The sequence below is a fragment of the Pistacia vera genome, unplaced genomic scaffold (assembly GCF_008641045.1).
Source record: "Pistacia vera cultivar Batoury unplaced genomic scaffold, PisVer_v2 Contig52, whole genome shotgun sequence".
Classification (NCBI taxonomy): domain Eukaryota; kingdom Viridiplantae; phylum Streptophyta; class Magnoliopsida; order Sapindales; family Anacardiaceae; genus Pistacia; species Pistacia vera.
This window is the reverse complement of record NW_022196357.1, coordinates 2,333,619-2,337,796: the sequence shown is the minus strand read 5'-3', so window position 1 is coordinate 2,337,796 and position 4,178 is coordinate 2,333,619. Positions and strand designations below refer to the sequence as shown.

Genomic DNA, 4,178 nt, shown 5'->3' with positions numbered 1-4,178 from the left:
CAGCCCCCATGGCCCATGGGCCATGGCACGATACAAAATTTTCATGTTGTGTCGTGGGGGGCTGTGCCATTGCCACCTGAACATGTAGTGTTGGCGTGGATTTTTTAGGATTGATGTGTACATTTTTTTAACCCTAAATTCTTTAAATTTACCCCTTTTTGTAATTATAATTCCTTAAAAAGCACAAAATACACCGTAAATAACATAAACCAACCAGAATGAAAAGCTACCCCGATTAAAAACTCAGGCTAATCGCATAACCAAACAATAAAGCAATTAAAATAAAATTACAAAAAAGAAAGCAAGCTAATATGATATTATATTTCTTAAAACCGTGAAGATTTATAAAATGATAAAAAAATAATTTCTATTTTACTAAAATTCTGAAATTATAATGTGTCAATGCAAATATAGTTTATTGGAAAAAGAGAATTGTGAATAATCCCTAGGTTAAAATTACAAAAAAGAAAGCAAAAGACCATAATAAAAAACAGAGAGCAGAGACTTAGAAGAGGTAATATAAATAATTAGCGGGATGTGAAAAAAAAGAAGCGGGATCTACAAAAAAGAAAGTAGCGGGATCCGGAATGTACCAAACAAATGGCGGGATTGGGAAAAAAAAAAAAAGAAAAGAGAAAAAAGAAAAAAGAAAAAAAGGAAATGGTAGGACTAGGAATTGTTATCTTTTGTTGTATAACTCTCGAACTAAAAAAATTGTCTTAAACTACAGGCAAATTACTATCCACGCTGTCCTGAGCCAGAGTTGACCTTGGGACTGGGTTCTCACACAGACGCAGATGCAGTCACAATTCTTTGCCAATCTGAAGGAGTTAGTGGTCTCCAAGTGATCAAAAATGGGAAATGGGTTGGTGTTGATCCTGTTCCTAATGCTTTTGTCATCAATCTGGGTGATCAAATCCAGGTGAGTCAGCTCTCGTCTTGAATTTGGTTGTTAGAAATTTCACGTCTGAGTATTATTTGTTTCAACTAAGTATTATAATGGTAAAGCCATATAGACACAGGCGTAAAGATAATAATATTAGTCACAATCGTTTTTCTTAGATGTATTTATTCATATTTCAACTATTCGAAATAGTATTGTCTTGAATTCATATCAAGTGTCTGTGCTAATAATTTTGTGGTTATTTGTTTTCTATATGTTGAAGACACAACATCACTTTTATCATGTCTTTAATATTTACAGAGGTGAAAGTGGTTGTTGTATTTGATGCTATGTTGTCTGGACTCCCTACACAGAAGGAAAGTTTTGGCAGGTATTATTTATGATCCTAAACCTACGATTATTTTGTTTTTTTGACACTATTATTCTTATAATTTTGGTTCTATTGTTGAGTAGAACCAATTGCAAAGCATTCTTTATTCAATGTGATTTTGTTGTAAACTTTGCTTTATCAGTTGAATTCCTTCACATTACTATTAACTTTATGGAATGAAATCTTGCCTGCCATGATGAAATTGATCGTAAGTTTGTAATCTCAAGAATTCACAATGTTGCAGGATTGATATAGTTTTCTGTGGAGAAACATGTGCTGATTCATGGATTGAGAAAGAGGTAAAAATATAAGATTTCGTCATTTCTTTCATGACATAAATGATTGGATTTTTCAGTTTAACGGGTATGGATTGAGTTCCATATGCATCTCTTATTGGCTATAGGTAGTTGGATGTCCCTTCCTTCATTTATGTTGTGGAGACGAACTGACATTCTTTCATAGTTTAATAATGGGTATAATCAAGTGGCCGGACATCACTGGTAAAGAGTTTTCTGTCACTCTGCTCCGAATGGTCAAATCATAATGTTTTATTATGGAAACTGTTACCCTATGCCTATGCTGAACTATTTCATTAGGTAATTTGAAGTGTGATTTTATTATTATTATTTTTTCTCTTTTCTGATTAGTAGTCTGGCATCATGTTTATGTAACAGATTGTAGCTTTGAAGGAAGATGGATGGCCCAGCGTTTGGGTTGTGACTTCTGATCACTGTCATCGGCATGCGGCCCATGGAGTAGTAAACTGTACTCAGAATCTTTGTAGTAATCATAACAAATTTTGTTAATTTTTTTGGTAGTTTCTTTCACTGTCTTGTCTTTTAGCTCCTACATACAAATTTACTTTGTGCTGAAAATATTGAGTGCCGTATTAGATTAGTTCACCATGGAGTATCGACTAGTTGTATTAGGATAACTTGTTAAGCTGTTATTACGACATAATTCTACTTGTAGGCTGCTGCTGTTGACCAGAATTTTGACAGAACTACCTCACTTCAGAGTGACCTTTTCTGATATATATATCTTATGGCTTTGAATTAATGAAACAAGTAGTGGTAGGAATCTTGTGTATTTCACTAAAATAATGCACATTCACATTGGTTTACTCTTGCTCTGCATGTGACTTAGTGGTACTTTCTGATCATTTCCAGGGAGCCTTTGTGTGGAGTTGTAAGGCATTGGTTTCTGAGGTGAGGGTTTAGGGTTTCTGCTTTTTATGCTTGAATACTGCACATGGTACTCAAACTTTTTATTATCTCAAAGTTCATTCAGTGAAAGATTTCTGAATAAACTGATTTAATGGTAAGCAAATTTTTAAAAAAAAAAAAAAAAAAATTGAATTTCAATGACAATACTATTTTATTTTGTTTGCAGAAATGGGAGAAGGCTGCTGTGTAGAAGGTATTCTTGAACTCAGTTGACAAAAGACATAAAACTGTAAACCCTTTTTACGGTTAGAGCAGGTATGTCTTTGTTATTGGTTTCTTTTTATGGTTGTTTAGCAAGTGTGTCTATTGTTAATGTCATATAATCAATGTGGAGTACTAATCGTATTGTGCAGTTTACTGATTTGTTAATGGCAAGAAGATACTTTTTGTTTCTTTGTACTTATTGATTTGTTTTGTTTTTTGTTTAACTTGTAAATGAATTTCTGTTGGCACATTGATTTGTAATTTGTTGTAGCTTATTTTTGGTATCTGATTATTTGCAGTTGTGGACGACAGTTTTTGCTTGTTTCAAGGCCACATTGAGAATGTTGCTGTTCTTAAGCAACAATATTGAGTTAACATAATATTTGTGCTACAATATAGGGAGAAGTTGACAACATTAGATTTCTTCCAGAATGTTTGGGCTATATATTGGTTGGTCCTTTTTGTTTTTGCATGTATATAAACTGGTTCTGCATTATTTATGTCTGTTAGAATTTTCTAATTAAACTTAGTCTACAGATGGGAAGGGAAAAAGGAGGAAATTTTAAGGCAGTTTTGAGGAAGGTGTTTCTTTCGGTGGTGGAGTTATCACTCCTCTATATGAGGGGGTTGCTACGGTATGTTTTTTGTCATCATTAACTGCAATATGAATGTGGTGAATAAGATTTCTTTTCACAATTTTTATGTTTATTTTCTTGGCTACAAATTATTTGATACAATTTTTATTATATCTGTTATTAATTTTTATATATGTGTGGTTATTTTTTTGAATAGCAATAGTAGGAATAGAAACATGAATAGTGATTGGAATTAGAATAGTCCCCCTAAACCCTGAAAAGGAATAGTTAGTAGAATATGAGTAGTGATCAAAATAGTAACCTGAACAAGAATAGTGATAGACGTAGAAATCGGAATAGTGATAAGAACAACATAGTGATTAGAATAGAATTATTATAGGTATAGTAATAGGGTTAGGGCCCACTCGTGGGTAGCTCAGATGGTTAGGGCGAATTGGGGACCGTGAGTAGCACGGTGTCAAGTTTGATTCCCCATCTGAGCATCCGCGATCTTAAAGTGGGAGACCGTGGTGGTGGGTGCCATAGCTAGTCTCCCCCGAGGATTAGTCGAGCTTAAGCGTAAACTAGTCTCCTCCCGAGGACTAGTTGAAATGCGCTTTCTCGGATACCTTGGTTACCAAAAAAAAACTATCGGGTTAGGGGGTTAGGGGTTGAGAGAGTGGAGGGGGTTGGGGGGTTGAGGGAGTACACGGGTGGAGGGGGTTGACGGGTGGAGGGGGTTGGGGGGTTGAGGGAGTACACGGGTGGAGGGGGTTGACGGGTGGAGGGGGTTGACGGGTGGAGGGGGTTGGGGGGTTGAGGGAGTTCACGGGTGGAGGGGTGGAGGATTTGAGGGGGTGGAGTTGTGGAGGGGGTTGGGGGTTGAGGGAGTTGAGGGG

General features: G+C 35.8%; 1 protein-coding gene across 3 annotated transcripts; it reads left to right on the top strand.

Annotated features, from left to right (window-relative positions):
- Positions 1 to 618: 618 nt before the first annotated feature.
- On the top strand, positions 619 to 3,935 carry LOC116106617. Of its 3 annotated transcripts, none has more exons than XM_031392980.1 (8): positions 619 to 922; positions 1,167 to 1,274; positions 1,519 to 1,573; positions 1,949 to 2,029; positions 2,444 to 2,482; positions 2,667 to 2,755; positions 3,004 to 3,154; positions 3,242 to 3,935. In XM_031392980.1, the coding sequence occupies exons 1-6, from the start codon at positions 855 to 857 to the stop codon at positions 2,688 to 2,690; spliced, it is 375 nt and encodes a 124-aa protein (XP_031248840.1). In that variant the 5' UTR covers positions 619 to 854; the 3' UTR covers positions 2,691 to 2,755; positions 3,004 to 3,154; positions 3,242 to 3,935. The 3 variants fall into 3 exon arrangements, with proteins under 3 accessions (XP_031248840.1, XP_031248839.1, XP_031248841.1); XM_031392979.1 differs by having other exon boundaries at positions 1,949 to 2,032; XM_031392981.1 differs by lacking the exons at positions 3,004 to 3,154; positions 3,242 to 3,935 and having other exon boundaries at positions 1,949 to 2,057; positions 2,667 to 2,696.
- The last annotated feature ends 243 nt before the right edge of the window (positions 3,936 to 4,178 follow it).